This window comes from Lemur catta, chromosome 1 (assembly GCF_020740605.2).
Source record: "Lemur catta isolate mLemCat1 chromosome 1, mLemCat1.pri, whole genome shotgun sequence".
Classification (NCBI taxonomy): domain Eukaryota; kingdom Metazoa; phylum Chordata; class Mammalia; order Primates; family Lemuridae; genus Lemur; species Lemur catta.
Window position 1 is genome coordinate 69,894,664 of NC_059128.1, and position 17,798 is coordinate 69,912,461.

A 17,798-nucleotide genomic window follows, 5' to 3' on the forward strand; every position below is an offset into this window, starting at 1 on the left:
ATAACTTTTGTATTTGAAATTCTGTGATTATTTTTTAAATATATTAAAATTAAAATCCCTACTATAAAAAGAACAGAATATTAAATTATCCAACAATCTTAGGCAATTTAGGATTCTAAAAAATTTTCCAGATAATTACTATGATCACCAGTCCACAATGTTCAGTAAATAAATATGCAAATATGGGAGATATAATTGACTGAGTTTGATTTCTTTCAAACCCCGTATATATTAAAGAAGTTGGTGGATTTGGGAGGATAAACACTCAATATTAGTTTATCTTCTTGTCATGTGATCTTCCTCTTCAGAGACAAATTTTCATAATTCACTTTGTCTATAAGTTAGCTTACTAATAATGCATATAATACAATAAAAGAAAAGCTAGGGAAATTTTCATTTAATAGAAGGTTCTACATAAATTGAGTTCTGGTTATTTGAAAATTAACAATTCTAAGAAATTATTGTAAAAACAAAGTAATAATTGTTGGTAGATAAATAAGCATCTTTAAAAAAATGTTTTGTCATGTTCCAAATCTTTGTTCTCCCTCTATCTCGTCCATGTTTGTTCTCTTCATTAGTTTTCTTCATTCTTGCCTTTTTTCTTCTTCAGTGTTTTCTTGCTAGCTATTCTACTGTGAAGATAATGGGTGTATACCTGGGTAAGGAAATTGTGAGATTTGATCATGAAGATGAATGAGAATTGGGTTAGCAGAACAAAATGTTCTGGTTCCTGTGCCCCTTTGCTTTAATGCCCCAGGGGTGAAATAGCTACACTTACTCTGTAAGACTGTTGAGCAGGAAGTATTGTTATCCCTCTGGAAGTCCACAGGGGGCCACTAAAGGAATAAAAGTTTACAATATCATGGTGCTCACTGCCCCCAATTCACAACTGTCGATTTGGATTAGCTAATGTGCAGAGGAACACAATACCTAGTGCTTAGTAGGGGTGCAGTAAAGAGTAGTTTTCTTCTCTCTTCTTCCCTTAGAAAGTGCCTTTTATCCGCAGCATTCTCGTTGTAAATCTTTCTTTCTCCTATTCAGCTATGTCCTTATTTAAATTCCTTTGCATTGTATCAGCCAAATAGATCTAGTAAGTGAAAAATATAGCAAAAAGGATATAAAGACAATTCACAAGAAGATATGACCAATAAACAATCTTTAATCTTGCTATTAAATCATTAAAAATGTAAAATAAAATAATGAAAAAACATATTACCTATCTGTCTGCCAACATTTTTAAAATTGGTAATACCTAGAGTGGGTATGGGAACAGGAAAACAGTTGCTTCCAAATTCTTGGCAAGAGTGTAAATTGATACCCCTTATTACAAACAATTTGGCAATGTTTATCAAATTTTAAAATGGGTATATGGTTTCAATGACCTCTATAAACCTATACCACAAACTCATGTGATTAAGGATATATCTGCATGGTTGTTCATTGCAGCATTCTTAATTGCCAAATTCCTAACTGTCCTTCAGCAGGGGAATACTTACATTATTAGACATATTTAGAAATGGCTCTGCCTATACTGACATGGAAGATATCAATAATGTATTTCTAAATTTAAAAAAGTTGCAAAATGAAAAAAATGCAGAACAAAATATATTTTTGTTTGCAAAATGTTTGCCATTTTTATGAAGATAAAACACTACACACATGTGGGTGTATATACATATTTAGGTCTGAAAGAAAACAAGCCCCCATTACTAGGGATGTTAACTAGAGAGTGGAATTGAGGATGAGAGAGTATTTTTATATTTTTACATTTTATATAGTTTTCATTTTGAAAATTAAGCATTTACTGCTTTTGTAATTTAAAATAATAAGCTTAAAAAGGAAAAGAGGAAAAAAGTAGCAGGACAGGTATTTCTGTGAACTTAACAACTCTCTAGAGGCAGAACTTTATTTCTCTCCAATCCTGAGCTCAATATCTGGCAAATGGGAGTCATTTGACCAATGTATGTTCAGTGCAGGAACCTTATTCTAGTCTGTGTTCACATGACCAGATTGGCTAAGACTTGGCAGAAGCTCACAAACTATGGCCAGAGAGTCCACAGAGCATCTCTTCCTTATTCTCCCGTTTAGTTTTCAAGTTTCCTTTTTCTTCCTTCTCCCTCTCTCCAATACTTTTTCCTTACAGCCTGCTTGGCCCAACCTCTGACCTGTTTCAGAGAGATCTGAACAGAACCAAAGTCTTGGGCTGGGCAGAACCTTCACTTGGTCTATTTATAAGTCTAACGTGTTATTTTCCTCCATTTGTTTCCTTTTAGTTATTTTTCACATTTGGACTTAAGAAAGGTGTTTTAAAATTTATATTTATTCTACTTTCTTTTTTTCATTCACTCTTCATTTGTAATTCTTTTCCTTATGATTTGTTTGGTATTGTCCTCCAACTTTGAGGGAGAAGTCAGCTCCCTTCCAGGGAAGCCTGACTCAGTCTCACATCAGTTTGCCCTTACTGTCATGACCCCATGGCCATGTGGACCACCCGGTGGCTGGGAACAGGTTTAGTAGGACTCAGCCACTTTTGGCTTCTCTCTCTCCATGAATGAGTTAGCAACTGCCTCTCAGAAACTAAGGTGAAGGGGGTGACATAATCATGGTGGCAGAATAGGAACTGCCAGACCCTCTTTTCCTATGGAGGAATCAATTCAATAACACATGGACCAGTTCCATAAATGAGAAATCCAGAATCTAGTTAAGAGTCTCCTGAACCCCAGGTGAGTGTGAAACCATTCACATTGAAGCTGATAAGAAAATTTGTGGCTCTCACTCACCAGAGCCCCTCTCTTGGCACAATATAGTAATCTAGAGAAAAATACTAGCTTCCAGCTTCTCCCTAGGGAGGGATAGAGAAGACTGGATCTTATGGCTAAAGTTCAGACTTTCTTGGAGGTACTATGATGGACTGGTTCTATTGTGTCTTAATCTAAGGGCTGACAGGGAAGTATGCCAGGTTGGGGGCTGCTGAGAACAAAGGTAAGGTTTGAGTTAACATGCACTCCTTTGCCATTGCCCGTCACTCTGGCTCAGAGCAGAGAAAGTGAAAGTAAACTCCCAACTCCTGGCTTCTCCCTGGGGAGAGAAGAAATTGGAGGATGCATCTACTCTTCTGGCTTTTCAAAGGGATACCCAAGGGATTGTTTTCTTGCTTGCCTGACTTGGAGTGCTGATGGGACCCAGAATATTCCAGAAGCCTGGAGACTGCTCAGAACAAAGAGCTGGGTGCCTTGCTGCTGCTGCAGAGGACCCACAGCATAGCAGACAGCGGCCAGTACAGCTCAGTGTCTTCTCCCTCAGGGGTCATGGGGGAAGGAAGAGTGGAGCTGTGTCCAGTGTTCCAGCTTTTCATGGGGCTTCCCAAAGGACTGATTTATTTCTTACCCAACTCAGTGCATTCATGGGACTTGGATACTCTAGGTGTTTGGGGGCAGATGAGAACAAAAATAATGAGCTGGGCAGCTTATGGCACCTCCAGAGAACCTGTAGTACCACAGACAGGTGCCAGAGGGAGCAAGGTATTATGAGCTCCTGGAAAAGAACCCAGCAAAACCTCTTTCTTAAATTGGGAATTTATATACACAAGTTCAGGGAATACTTATCCCCAGAATAAGGCTTATTAAGCCCCCAAAGTCTCTAGCTGGGCTTACTAGCAAAGGTCTTTCCCTATGTGAAATCAGTCTGTAAAGACTTGGAGGAGTGACTGTTGTTTCAAATCTGCAGATCCTAACACAAAGTTAACAAGGCACATGAAGAAACAGGGAAGCATGGATCAGCCAGTGGAACAAAGTAAATCTCAGACGCCAACCCTAAAGACACAGACATATATGGATTACTAAAGAATGCAGAATAAATGTTATAAAGATGCTCCATGAGCTGAGGAAAATGATATATGAACAAAATGAGAGTATCAAGGAAAATATTCAAAAGAACCAAACAGTAATTTTGATGCTATAGAATATAATAACTGAATTGAAAAATTCACCAGGGGGTTCGACAGGAGACTTGATCAAGCAGAAGAAGGAATCAGAGAACTCAGAGACAGGTTATTTGCAACTCTCCAGTCAGAGGAGCAAAAGGAAAAAAAAAAAAAAAATAAAGAGTGAAGAAAGTCTATGGAACTATGGGACACCATTAAGCAGATCAATTAACACATAGGAATTACAGAAGAAGATAGAAAGGGGAGAAAGTGTATTTGAAGAAATAATGGCTCCAAGTGCCCCAAATGAGGGAAAAGAACTGGACACATAAATTCAAGAAGCCCAATGGATGCCCATTAGGAGAACCCAAGAAGACTGTACTGAGACATATTATAATCAAATTGTCAAAAGTCAAAGACAAAAAGAGAATTTTGAAAGCAGCAAGAGAAAAGCAACTTATCACATGCAAGGACACCTTCACAAGAATATCAGCAGATTTCTTGCAGAAACTGTGGGCCAGAAGAATGTGGAATGCTATATTCAAAGTACTGAAAGAAAACTGCCAACCAAGAATACTATTATATTTCTTGCAGAAGTGTCTTTCCAAAATGAAGGAGAAATAAAGACTTTCCAAGATACACAAAAGCAAAGTGAGTTCATCACCACTAGACCTGCTTTATAAGAAGTGAGAAAGGGAGTCATTTAAGTTGAAATGAAAAGGACACTAGATAGCAACACAAAAGGATATGAAAGTGTAGGGCTTGCTGCTGGTAAAGATAAATATATAGACAAATACAGGGCACTGTAATAATGATGGGTGAATCACTTTTAGCTCTGGTATAGAATTGATACCAGGCAAGTATAAAAAATAAATATAACTATAAAATATATTAATGGATATCCACTATAAAAAGATGTAATTTGTTACATCAGCTACACAAAGGCTGAGGGGTGGAAAAGTAAGAATAGAATTGTTATATGCAATTTAAGTTTTCAGCTTAAAATAGATTGTTATAAAGTGTTTTATGTAAGTCACATGGTAACCACAAAGGAAATGCCTATAAAAGATACAAAAAAGCAAATGAGAAAAGGAATCGAAGCATGTCACTACAATAAATGAAAAAAACCAAAGGAAGACAGCAATAGAGGAAAAGAGGAATAAAAAAGCCACAAAACAGAAAGTAACAAACTGGCAATAATACACCCTTCCTTATCAGTAATTACTTTAAATGTAAATGGCTAAAACTTCCCAATCAAAAGACATAGAATGGCTGAATGGATTGAAAAATAAGATCAAACTATATGCTGCCTACAAAAGATTCACTTTAGATTTAAAGACACATGTAGGCTGAAAGTGAAAAAGGATAGAAAAATATATTCCAAAAGTTCATTTTTTGAAAGATCAACAAAATTGACAAACCCTTATCTAATCTAAGAAAAAAGCAAAAGAGAGCAGAGTGGCCAAAATTATATCAGCCAAAATACACTTTAAGTCAAAAATGGTAACAAAATATAAAGAAGGACATTATATAATGATAAAAGGGTCAATTCACTGGGGAGATATAACATCCTATATGCACCCAACATCCAAACCAAATATATGAAGCAAACTTTGACAGAACCGAAGGGAGAAAGAGACAGCAACACAATAATTATAGGAGATTTCAATACCCTACTTTCAATAATTGATATAACAAGACAGAAGAACAATAAGGTTACAGAGAACTTGACCAACATTATAGACATAACAGACATATACAGAACATTCCATCCAACGAGAATAGAATACACATTCTTCTCAAGTGCACATGGAACATTCTCAAAGAAAGATCACATTAGGTCACAAAACAAGTCTTAACAAATTAAGAAAGATTTAAATCATACCAAATATCTTTTCTGACCACAGTGGAATGAAACTAGAATAATAGCAGAAGGAAAACTGGAAAATTCACAAATATGTGGAAATTTAAACAATACACTTCTGAACAACCAAAGGGTCAAAGAAGAAACTAAAAGGAAAATTGGAAAATATCTTGAGACAAACAAAAACACACAACTTACCAAAACTTATGAGATGTAGCAAAAGCAGTACTAAGAGTAAGTGTATAGCAGTGAACACCTATATTAAAAAAGATCTCAATCCAGTTTACACCTCATGGAACTAGAAAAAGAAGCAGAAGGAATGAAATAAAAGACTAGAGCAAAAATGAACAAAATAGAGAATAGAAAAACAACAGAAAAAATCAATAAAACTGAGTTAGTTTTTTGAAAAGATCAACAAAATCGACAAATCTTTAGCTAAATTAAGAAAAATTAAAATCAAAATAGAGGATGCCACAGAAATAGGAAGTATTATAAGAATCTACTGTGAAGAACTACATGTCACAAAATTGAATAGCCTAGAAGAAATGAATCAATTCCTAGAAATGTACAACCCACTAAGACTGAACCATGAGGAAATAGAAAATGTGAATATACCTATAACTAGTAAGGAGATTGAATTAGTAATTAAAAACCTCCCAATGGAGAGAAGCCCAGGACTAGATGACTTCAGTGGAGAATTCTACCAAATATTTCCAGGAGAATTAATAGCAGTGCTTCTCAAACTCTTCCAAAAAAAATTGAAGAAGTAGGGAGCACTTCCAAATTCATCTTATGAGACAAGCATTACTGATACCAAAGACAGTATAAGAAAACTACAGACCAATATTCTTGGTGAATATAGATGTAAAAATTCTCAACAAAATACTAGCAAACTGAATTTAACAGCACATTAAAAGGGACATGCAACATGAATGAGAGAGATTTATACCTGGGATGCAAGGAAGGTTCAACATGTGATTTCAATCAGTGTAATACATCACATTAAAAGAACAAAGGATAAAAATCACATGATCATTTCAATAGATGCAGAAAAAGCATTTGACAAAATCCAACAGTTTTATTATAAAAAACACTCATCAAACTAGGAATAGAAGAAAATTACCTCAAAATAGTAAAGGCCATGTATTAAAAGCTCAAATCTAACATTGTAGTCAGTGGTGAAAGCTGGAAGTATTTCCCCTTTCCCCTAAGATCATGAACAAGGCATGGATGCCTGCTCTCGTTACCTGTATTAAACACAGTTCTGGAAGATTCCTAGCTAGAGCCATGAGACCAGAAAAAGAAATAAAAAGCATCAGAATTAGAAAAGAAATAGAGTGTCTCTGTTCACAGATGACATGACCTTATATGTAGAAAACCCTAAGGATTCCACAAAAAATAAACTATTAGAACCAATAAACAAATTCAGCAAACTTGCAGAATTCAAAATCAATCTACAAAAATTAGTTGTGTTTTTATATATAAGAACAATATGAAAAGGAAATTAAGAAAAGAATTCCATTAAAATAGCATCAAAAGGAATAAAATACTTAGGAATAAACTTAATCAAGGAGGTGAAAGACTTGTACACTGAAAACTATAAAGTATTAGTAAAAGAAACTGAGGGAAGACACAATAAATGTAAAGACATCTCATTTTTGTGGATTGAAAGACTTAATGTTATTAAAATCTCCTTATTCCTTAAAGCCACCTAGAGATTCAATTAGTTCCTCCTAGAATCCCAGGGGCAGTTTTGCAGAAATAGTAAAAACAGTCCTAAAATTCATATGGAACCACAGAAGACCCTGAATAGCCAAAACAATCATGAGAATCTAGAGATCTCACACTTGCTGACATCAAAACATATTGCAAAGCTACAATAATCAAAACAGTATGATACTGGCATAAAACAGACATTATAAACTAGTATAAACAAAATTTAAACTATATTGTTTATAAACTATAAACAAAATAGAGGGCCCAGAAATAAACCCATACATTAAATGATCTTTGACAAGGTGCTAAGACTGCACAATGGGGAAAGGGTGGTCTCTTTAACAAATGGTGTTGGGAAAACTGGATATCAACCTGCAAAATAATGCAATTGAACCCTTATGTTATACACAAAAATCAACTCAAAATAGATTAAAGACTTACATGTAAGACCTGGAACTATTAATATAAAACTCCTAGGAGAAAACATAGAGAACAGCTTCTTAAAATTGGATTTGGCATTTATTTCCTGGATATGACATGAAAAGCACAGGAAACAGAAGTAAAAGACAAGTGGGACTACATAAAACCAAAAAGCATCTGTTCAGCAAAGAAAGTAATCAATAGAGTAAAAAGGCAAACTATAGAATCTGAGAAAATATCTGTAAACTATATATCTGATAAATGGTTAATATCCAAAATATTAATATATAAGGAACTTTTACAACTAAATTTGTTTTAAAAAACTTAAAATGGGCTAAAGAAAGATATTTCTCCATGGAAGACATACAAATGACCAACAGGTATAGGAAAAAATGTGCAACATTCCTAGTCACTATGGAAATGCAAATCAAAACCATAATGAGATATCCCCTCACACCTGTTAGAAAGGCCATTATCAAAAAAACAGAAAATATCAAGTTTTGGTGAGGATGTGGAGAAATAGGGACCCTTGTATACTGTTGGAAATGTAAAATGGTGTAGCCACCATGGAAAACTGTATGAGGTTCCATAAAAAGTAAAAAAATAGAATTACCATATCATCCATCAATCCCTCTTCTGGGAATATATGCAGAAGAATTGAAATAAAGATCTTGAAGCAATGTCTGCACTTCCATGTTCATTACAGCAATATTCACAGTAGCCAAGAGGAGGAGGCAACCTAAATGCTCATTGATGGGTGAATGAATAAAGAAAATGTGGTATATATATACGATGGAATATTATTCAGCCATAAAAAAGAAGGAAATCCTGTCTTTTGCTACAACATCATTGATCTTGAGGACATTGTGCTACATCAAAATAATCCAGTCACAGAAGGACAAATACTCCATGACTTCACTTATATGAGGTGTTCATGGTAGTCAAACTCAAAGGAACAAATAGTAGAATGGTGGTTGCCAGGGGCTGCGGGGAGGGGAAATTGAGAAGTTGCTATTCCATGGGTATAGAGTTTTAGTTAAGATGAAAAGTTCTAGAGACCTTTTGTACAACATCGTGCTTACAGTTAACAATACCATACTCTACATTTAAAAATATGTTAATAGGGTACATTTCATATTACAGGCTTTTCACAATAATAATAAAAACTTAGTATTAAGCCTTCAAATCCATGAGAGAAAAAAATGGAAGCAACTAAAAGGATTTAGGACACATAATTTGGTTCCTACCATTTAGTTGGTCTTGAGAAATTTGGTATTATTTCGCAATTAAAAAGTGGCACATAGAAACTTAGAAGGCTATTTCTGAAGGTCTAGTCAAAAGTAGACAGGGAATTTGGTACAGATAGGGACTTCTGTACTGCTGCCCTTTATAGGAGGCAGTACTACATTTCAGAAAAAACTCTGCAGGCATTAGTCCAGCTAAAGGTAACATTCACCAGACATCGGCCACCCCAAGTCACCATATGAAATTCCAAGAACGGCTCACAGTTCAGCCTGGTTGAATAATGAGATGGAGATGGATTTGCTTGACTTTACCCAGGGACAGACAGAATTAGTATCTCTGTCACTCATTTACTCTCTTGTGGTCTCTCTCTCTCTCTCTCTCTCTTTCTCCCTCCCTCCCTCTCTCTCTCTCTCTGTTTTAATTAGCTAACATAAAACTTGCATTTGGACGTTGTCTTCCTTGTAGGCAGAATATGTTACTGGTAGTTTTCAGCATGTTCATTTGAAGAAACTTTTGCAACCCAGTTATGATCTAGTCATGAACTTGATACTTGTGCTTGTCTATCTGACATGGGTGTGTTTGCCCTGGCTGTGGTCGTATCAGTGACTATTCTGGACACCTAAAAATAAATCTGGCCAATTCTCAAAGCCTTTCTTCTTTTAAATTTGCTCTCCAGTTAGTTTAGGTGATGATTTTATTTGCCTATTTGACTCTTTATGACATTTTTACCACAGTGATTTTTTTTAAATCACTAAGCTACAAACTTCTTAGGGCTTGATTTGTCAGAGTCACCTCTGCATCCCCAGAGTCCAGATCAATGCCAGGCACACAACAGATGCACAGCAAATTTTTTTGAATGAATGAATACATGACTGAATATTTACATGAAACTAATTTAGATTTTCTTAATTTTTTGTGGAACTTTTAAAAATGACTTCAAGTTTGGGTTCTCTATCTAAAAAAATACAGAAATAGCATTTTTAAAGAAGATATTTGATTGTGCTTAATCTCTTTTGCTTTCATATAAAAAAATAAATAAAAACACCAGGTACCTTCTGTATTTCTCTGTAAAACTCCTGATATTCTGTATCCCCCAAGAATCTTTCTCTAAGGCAAATATTGAAATGATTAAACACATTAGACTGCAAAATCGGATTTTCCTTACACCTTGATTAAAGCTTAATATTTACTGTATTTGAAGTCTAATAGTTATATGAAAGTAGCCACTCTGAACAGGGGAAGAAAAAAAGGGCTGGCAATAATTGATTCAGGATCAGTCGATACACAGGTGGACAATTAGACTATTAGACAATCTTAATTGGAACAAACATTTGTTATCCCTTATCATTCAACCAGCAAGCAATTCAGCTAGTATAGTACTGATATAAATGTATACGTTTGTTACTGTTTAGTCTCGTCTTCACTGTATTTTGACAAGTCTTTAAGTGCCTAGCTGGGAAAGGAAGCATAGCTATTTAGCTTAGTTTGTATTTTACCCAGCAAAGTCCATTAAAAACATTTATACAGTTTGGGTATGTTTTATGTGTACTTCCTATTGAATTTTGTAGCCTTGCCACATGACAGAAAAGAGAATTTTTTCCCCTAGTGGCCACTGTGTGATATGTTATTAGGAGCTGATTTGGTTTCCTAGGCTTAGAGAAACACAAAACTATGTGGACCTCTCCATGGAATATTCATAAAGGTTGAAATAATTGACAGTGAAGCATTTGAATTTTCTAAAAAGATTGTAAAAGTTTTGATATATGTATATATTATTAAAAAAACTTATGTAAAAGTTTTGATATATGTATATATTATTATAAAAAACTTTAACTTAAAATTAAGCTTTGTGTACAAAGCATTATATTATTGATATTAATAACACAGGAAGCAACCTCTGAAACAGGGAAATTTTATTTAAACAATATATGCCAAGAACTATATTAGATGCTTGGCATATATTGTCATTTAGTTTCTAAAATAAATGTAGAAACTAAATACAGTCAGCCCTACTTCATGATGAAGAAGTTCAATTCCTAGAAGTTGTCACTTTACCAAGGCCATACACGTGGTAAATGGTTGACTCAAAATCAGAATGTTTTCCCCTCTAAATCACTCAGCAGATGACATTACTAAAAAGTCTGGAGACTATGAAGTGACTTCATCAGTAGCAATATGAAACTATTCCAATGCTAAATGAAAAAGTTGGATGTGACATTGTGTATCATATTTCCATTACAACTTAGTTAAGATGTCTTCGAATAAAACAAGTAAAATATCATGAAGATTTTAGTGTTTGTATTAGGCTGGTGGAATTTGTGTGGCATTTATTTTGTAAAATGTCTATAATTATGGATAAGTTACTTTTTATTAAGTGTTATTTAGAGTGCATGTAGAATCAACTTAGTTCATCAGTGTATCTAAAAAATCTTAATGCTTTTTGTATGCTATCTGAAAGATCATGTGTTTGTTTGAGCTTATATTTATTTATTTAAATTCCAGATCATCAAGTTATTGGATGGAAAACGATCTCAAACTGTGGGAATCTTGATATCTAGTTTACATTTAGAAATGAAGGATATCCAACAGGGTGAGTCTTTTCTATCACTTTATCACTTTTTTAAAAACCTTTGAATTCTTAAAAACATATTATTGTGAAAAATTTCAAACATGTACAAAATTAGAATGTCATGATGAATCCCATGTACCCAACACCCAGCTATGCAACCATCAGCTCACTCTTGGTTCATCTAAAGCACCCTCCTCCTACCAACTAGATGATTGTGAAGCAAACCTCAAACATTTTATAAGCCATCTGTTAAAATCATTATTACTATTGCTAAAAGATAAGAATAGTCTTTCAAACAACACTCTAGTGCCACTAATGTGCCTTTAAAAGTGTTAATAATTTCTCAATATCGTCACATATGTAGTTCTGATTTCTGTGATTGTCCATATATTCATTAATTTATTTGTTCATTTACAGTTAGTTTGAATGAGGATCCAAGCAAATTTCATGCATCCCTTTTGATATGTCTCTCAAGTTTCTTTTAATCTAGAGGTTTCTATCCTCTATTTTCCCCCCTTTGGAATTTATTTCTTGAACAAGTCAGGCCACTTATCCTGTGGAGTTGCCCACATTTTAGATTTTGCTGTTTGAGTTGCCATATTTTTATTTATCATGTTCCTCTGTCCCTTGTTTCTTGTAAACTGTTAGAGACTTACTCTGAGTGGGGGCAGAATACCTCATAGGTGCTATTGTATATTCTATCAAGACGTATATCATATCTGGCTGTCCATGTTGTTAGTGAGCATTAATGACCATTGCTAGATTCATTCTCTTTTTAGAAGTTTGCAAAATAATGATGTACTAATTCCACCATTTCTTCTTCATTAGCTGCGATACTTCTATGGAGAAACATTTCCCTTCATCAACCATTTGGTTATGTCATAGTTTCTTTTCTTTATTTTTTCAAATGACATTATATCTACTTGATTATCTTTGGTTCAATTTTAAATAAAAGGCATTTAAAAAGAAGAAATCATATGCATGTATTTTTCTTAGGCTTGAGAAAAGTGGACCAAAAGCTATCATACCTTTTCGAAATCTCTGTCTTCCATGAAAACAATACTCCCCTTTCTCAGTAATCAATTAAATATAAATCTCTATTTTGACATGTCACTTATAATATTTTCTGTGTGGTGATACAATCTCTTAGATGGTTTCAATAGAATTTAGCAGGGGTTTAGGAGTGAAAACACCCTGAAATTATACTGCATTTTATGTTTCAGTGCATGTTGCTCAAAGTTATTTTACTCTGCTACTCAGCAGAAGGCTCTCTATGTTCTGACCTACAAGTCATTTAAGATACTTTCACGTACTACTTTTCCTTTCAAAGGAACTTTGACAGGGGGTTAAAATTTTGCTATATTGCAAATCTTTAAAATTCCATAAAATACTAAAAATATCCTAAATTAAACGATAGCCATAGAGCATTCAAATAAGCTAATATTTAAGTTCAATAGAACTGAATACATCGTGTGAATATTAAACCTCAGACAATGTTGCAGTAGTTGATGTGAGCTTGGGGCGGAGGATGGCTAAAAAGGCCTGTCATTGAAATTAGAATGAGATTCTTCAGTGACTTTAGAAGAATCTAAAGTTAGATTTTCTGGAAAAATTGAGTTTCTGATAAAGTCAGATTAGAAGATTATGATGCTACAGCAAACAAAAAATGAAAAAACAAACAAATCTCTGCAGGGGAGTTTATAGTCTTTTGGTAAGGGACTAACTTTTTAAAGGCAGTCATTGGAATTAGATAGGGATTCTTTGGGAGCAGTAGAAGAGTCTTGTCTGAAACAACAATACTCTCCATGAGCCTGGTGAAACCCAAGTGTTCTTGGTTTCTTCACCATGATGTGTAACACCATGGATGTGAGTTTGCACAATGTCCCTGTCACCTTTGACTTTATTCTGTTTGTTTTAAGTGTGTCCTGCTGCAGTATGTCAGGTTGCCACGTGGATAAAAGTCATTCCAGCCACGTGGTAGTCTAGTTACCAACTCAGGACCACAAGCTGTCTTCCCATGGCATTCCAGCCTTATTGAATTGAATGTTTATTGTGAGTTGAATAAGAGATTAGTTCATTGAAACTTCTTCCAGTATTCTAGTCTAGTCAAGAACATGCTTACAAGAAGCAGAAGTGAACTTTCATTTCAGCATTGCCAATGTCAATTATAGTATCACAGACTTCTGGGCCTCGTGGGCACTATTTCAGTTCTTTTCCTTCCTCAGGCACCTCTGTGATCCACCGCAGAGTTGGCTCCTAAATTCTAAAATATCATGTCCCTTCCATTTCTTCATGTAGTAATGCATTCCAGATGAATATGGCGCTACAACCAGAGGTTAGTTTTCCTTTAGAATCGTTGACTGACACTGGCATCTGAAGGTCATGAAGAGCCCAGGCTGTGTCAGTTACATTTCACTCTGAATCCTTGTCTGGTCGTGAATGGAATGCACTTGGCCTTGTGTTGTCATCCTGGTGAAAGCACTTCCTGTGCTGATGTTGGCCTACAGGGTTTATTTTAATATGAGACAGGCTACGGTGAAATGTGATTGGGGGAGACCAGCTGGCAGCCAGGCAGGGTCTCACAGCAGATCAGTCCTGGTGAAATGACAACAATTTGGAGGCTGTTGTTCAGCTTTCTGGTCATATATTCATCCTTGTCAATGCACAAAGACCAGAGGCATTAACTTGCACTTTCTAAACTCATGAGAAGCTGAAGTATAAACCAGAAAGCTGGCAAATTCACTTAGAGAGGAGAATGTTCCTTTCTCATGCCTAAAAAAAATTATCTTTTATCATTTTCTCCAAATCATTTGTCTCTCCTTGGCATTATGTATATGTTTATGCCATTTTCTTCACTAAAATGTTATTTCCATCACTCCATCCCAGCACATACATCATAAACGCACAATAAATAATTTTTGAATGAACAAAGAGATGGATGAGAGAGATAAAGACAAGAATACAAAGAGACAGGCTTAAACAGATTTGTAAACAAAATGCAGTACCTGGTTCTTGTAAAGTGTACTATTCATTTGGTAGGAATAGAAGTACCTACAAGCATTCTGGAGAGCCTCAAGCATTCTAGTTTTCTAAATGGCAGTGGTATTTCAATCTTGCTAAGATTACAGCTTTGTTGCCCTGAGATAAGGTTTGGGTATTTTAGCCCACAGTTACCACCCACAGATGGGTAATATGACTTTAATTGGTTCAACCCTTAAAGACCAACCTTATATTCCTCCTTTGTAAAGTGAGCACATCTCTGCAGTCCACTAGGCACAGCCTATACTGCACATTCAGAGAGTGGAATATTGGTGCTCTATACCATAAGTTCTTACAGATAACAAGTAGCAGAGCCAGAATTCTTTTCTTTTATGTCACGTTGCATTTTTTTGGCTAGGAATTTCTGTGATGACTAAGCATTGTTTACAACTAACTGGGCTAATGTATCACATATATAAGTCATATATTCAAATGTTTATGGAATTTAATTTTATTTTTAAAAATATAAACTAAGTATTAAACTACATAGAATCAGAAGAATGTCATGTATTCCATTCTAGTGTGTTTAGACAAAACTAACTGCCTGTCTTCCTGCCTTCAACATGTATTAAGTGCCAGTTGTATATCAGGCACCATGACTACAACCACACATAGGACCAGACCCTAATAACCTCCAGAGCCCCCACGATGGTGGGGGAAGTATAAAAGCAGCCCAAAGTTACAATAGGGTTGGCTACGAAATAACAGAAAGCAATATATTGACTCTTCCTATAAAACTTGTGATGAGTCTGAGAGGATGGAATAGTAGTCATCACACAGAGAGGAGCTTTTCTAATTGAGGAAAAAGCATGAAACAAGACATGTGAAAAAGACACAGCTGGAACATATACATTGCATGTGAATGTGGGTTGTTTCCAGGTACAAGGCTAGAAACACAAGCAGCATCCAAACCAGAAGGTCCCTGAATATCATCACTAGACATTTATACATTACTGCATCAGTAATGGGGGGAAGAAATTTAAGAGGCAGTGCGGTGGTCTGATTCTGAGTGCAACATGATCTCTGCGGTTGTCGCATGGAAGACTGGCCGCGAAGGCCTTGTGTGCTTTGGCCGGAGCACGGCTCTCTTCCTTCTCTTTGCTCGCATCCCTTCCTGCTGTACTCTCGCCAGCCACAGTGGTCATCTTTGATTCCTTAAAAAGGCCAAGGTTTTTCCTCCTTCCATGTCCTTGCTTGCACAACATGTTTTGAATGAATAGCACAGCATCTTCCCTCTGTATGAAATGCTTTCCCACCCCATTCTCTATGTAGCTAGCTCCTCTTCTTTACTCTAGGTTTCAGCTTAAATATCACCTCAAACAGGCCCTTCCAGAGCCTCCTAATATATTATCCTAAGGCAATTCTCTTATTTCCTCCACAGCACAAAGTGTCTTACTTGTTCATCTACTTATGTTTTCATTGATATCTACCACCAAAATATAAGTTTCAAGGAGGAAACTGGTCACTGACATGTCCCCAGTACCTTGTACTTGTGTCTGCCACACAGGTAATGGTCTTCAAGTGCCTGTTGAATGAATAAACAAAAATAGGACTGAAAGTGGGTAAATCTGTGAGAAAGGGATTGTAATTGTTCAGGTGATAAATGGTGCATAATGGTGCCCAAATCCAGAAACTAGAAATACAGGAGCAAAACAGGGGTTGAAGCAGAAGGTGAACTCTGTTTTGGGTGATTTCAGTGTGATGTGACTGGAGACATGTCTGCTGAAGTGTTCAGTGAGCATCTAAAATTTTAAGCTGGTGGTAGTGGATAGGGCTAGGTTTGGGCTATAATATACCCCCCAAAATCACCTTTATCTGTTTCCTTCTACATAAGTGACATTTTGTTGAAGAAAGCCAAATCCATATCCTTCCTGGAGTTTACAACACTAAATCACCTAAGGGAAGATGTTGGTTGTGGAGGAAACATGATCTCAGAAGGCTGACCAGGATACTCACAGCACTTGAGTTTGGTCCAGGAGAGACTCTGAATAAGCAACCAACTTATTGTTGGTTTTCCATCTGCCAGATAGGATGACTTATATTTGAAAGCATTTGGCATCCTTGGAGATTGCAAATTAGTGTTTTCATTCCACATTAGTGATTTCCTCTTGTTCTTGTCCCAGGGGAGATGGAAAATTGCTGTTGCCTGTTCTTGATATAAACCTCCCTATGCATTGCAACAGACTAGGTGCCAGAAACCTCCCGGCATTCATTTGGAATTTCCCGTACACTCAGAATTCATATTTATAGTATTTAACATCAAAATAAAACATTTTTAATTTTAGTTCGTACTAGTTCAGCATCTCAGTTTGAGAGTCCAGCTGCGTCATAGACTGTCTTTCTGTTTAGGAATCTCAGTTCAAAATGTGAGGAAGCAATGCCAGTTAGTTGTATGCTCAGAGACGAAAACCCAGATCTGAGAAAGCCCATTGGACCTTGCTCCCTTTTGCTTTAATAATTTCCAGAAATCTCTATCGAGGTTTATGTAAATTATCTAAAACATAATGAATTTGACTAAGCATCTGAAATTCGCCTTCAATTACCTAGGACTTTCCTGAGGAATGATATCAACCTAGCCTAGAATAGCCTCTACTCACAAGGCAATTAGTCTTCAAAATTTTTTATCATACACCCTTACCAGTAAAATGTTTTAGGGCATGTTTCTTAATGTATGTTCTCTAAAACACGTACATTATGTAAATCTCTGATAGAACTAATATGTACATTTTAAAACATATACAAAAATGTGAATTAAAATGAAATTAATGATGTCTTGCTAATTTTGATGGGTTCTCATTGGGCTGGTATCTCAAGGGTCAATATACTGTTAGGTTGAGGTTTATTATTAATGATAGTGAATTTAAACCCACATTGCAAATAGTTTTCTTTATAAAGTCTATTTATGGAGATCAACTTCTTGGCAGATCTGATTCAACTGTACTTGTTTTTACCCCCTTCCATGGCTGATGAAGAGCTTGTACTAGCAATCAAAGTGTTTGCTCTGCCATTTTCTTATCGTTGAC

The 17,798-nt window shown here is 35.6% G+C and overlaps 1 protein-coding gene across 2 annotated transcripts in view; it reads left to right on the forward strand.

Annotated features, from left to right (window-relative positions):
- Nucleotides 1-17,798, forward strand: part of FMN1 (formin 1) — a 342,614-nt gene that overhangs the window by 187,777 nt on the left and 137,039 nt on the right. For both annotated transcript variants that reach the window (XM_045527700.1, XM_045527703.1), the window contains one exon: nt 11,670-11,757. In XM_045527700.1, coding sequence (XP_045383656.1) covers nt 11,670-11,757 — 88 coding nt within the window. The remainder of the gene's footprint in view (nt 1-11,669; nt 11,758-17,798) is intronic.